At 47.8% G+C, this 1,237-nt stretch overlaps 1 protein-coding gene across 1 annotated transcript; it reads right to left on the bottom strand.

Annotated features, from left to right (window-relative positions):
• Window positions 1-276: 276 nt before the first annotated feature.
• LOC133241835 (olfactory receptor 8A1-like) lies at window positions 277-1,237 on the bottom strand. Its single transcript, XM_061407754.1, has one exon. It carries the CDS (start codon window positions 1,204-1,206, stop codon window positions 277-279), a length of 930 nt encoding a protein of 309 aa, XP_061263738.1. The 5' UTR covers window positions 1,207-1,237.

Here is a 1,237-nt window from a genome sequence, read left to right as displayed (position 1 = left end):
GGTACCTACCAACATGGGGAGTTCATCTTTCAGTGTCAGAATAGAGAAAATGTTTCCCAATGAGAGAAAACTTGAACTCAACATCAGCTGTCTTCAAACAGAAATTAGAGGAAAGAGAGGGTGGGAAGAAAGGGGGAAGGAGGCAGGAGCAGTCACCCAGTCACCCAAAGAAGGGGCAATTACCCATCCCATCTGGGTGAACATTCAGAGGGCTTCCCTCTGGGATCCCTAACAACTTATTTCTAAAACTGAGAAAGAATAATAATAACATTTGCCTTAAAACTGTTTTCCTCTCAGAGTTTTCTGCGTGGCAGCCTTCACCTCCTTATTCCTCAAGCTGTAGATCAGGGGCTTCAGCATGGGGATCACTGTGGTGTAGAACACGGAGGCCACGTTCTCCTGGGCCAGGGAACTGGCCATGGAGGGTTTCAAGTACATGAAGGCGGTTGTTCCATAGAAAATCCCCACAGCTGCAAAGTGGGAGCTGCAGGTGCTGAAGGCTTTGGACCTTCCCTCTGTGGTGCTGATGCGGAAGATACTGGACAGGATGAAGGCATAGGAAATTAGGACTGTTAAGCTGGTGACTATGATGTTGAATCCAGCCAAAAGGAAGACTGTCATCTCAACATGGTAGGTGCTAGAGCATGTTAGCTTCATCATGGGGAGGATTTCACAGAAGTAATAACTTATGAGGCGTTCACAGTAGGACTGTTTCAGCATGAGGCCAGTCTCTATAGTTGAGCCAATGAACCCCATGGCATAAACCCCAACCATCAGCAGGGAGCAGACTTGATGAGACATGATGATGTTGTAAAACAGAGGTCTGCAGATGGCAACATAGCGGTCATAGGCCATCACTGTCAGCATGTAACACTCAGCAATGACAAACACCAGGAAGAAGTAGAGCTGGGCCATGCACCCTGCATAGGAGATGGTGTTCTTCCCTGACACAAAGTTCACCAGCATCTTAGGGGTAATGACAGAGGAGTAGCAGAGATCCACAAAGGACAGGTTGCTGAGGAAATAGTACATGGGAGTGTGGAGCTGAGCATTTAAACAAATCAGTGTTATCACGCCCAGGTTCCCTATCATGGTGACCAAGTAGATCCCAAGGAAGAGGAATAAGAGTGGGAGCTGGAGCTCTGGTCGCTCTGTCAAACCCTGAAGAATGAACTCTTTCACTGTAGAGTGATTTTCTGTAGCCATTCCCTTCTGGTTGCGGGTCCTGTGGGGATGA

Source organism: Bos javanicus, chromosome 29 (genome assembly GCF_032452875.1).
Source record: "Bos javanicus breed banteng chromosome 29, ARS-OSU_banteng_1.0, whole genome shotgun sequence".
Classification (NCBI taxonomy): Eukaryota; Metazoa; Chordata; class Mammalia; order Artiodactyla; family Bovidae; genus Bos; species Bos javanicus.
Note: the sequence above shows the minus strand (reverse complement) of the source record. Positions and strands in the feature narration are given on the sequence as shown.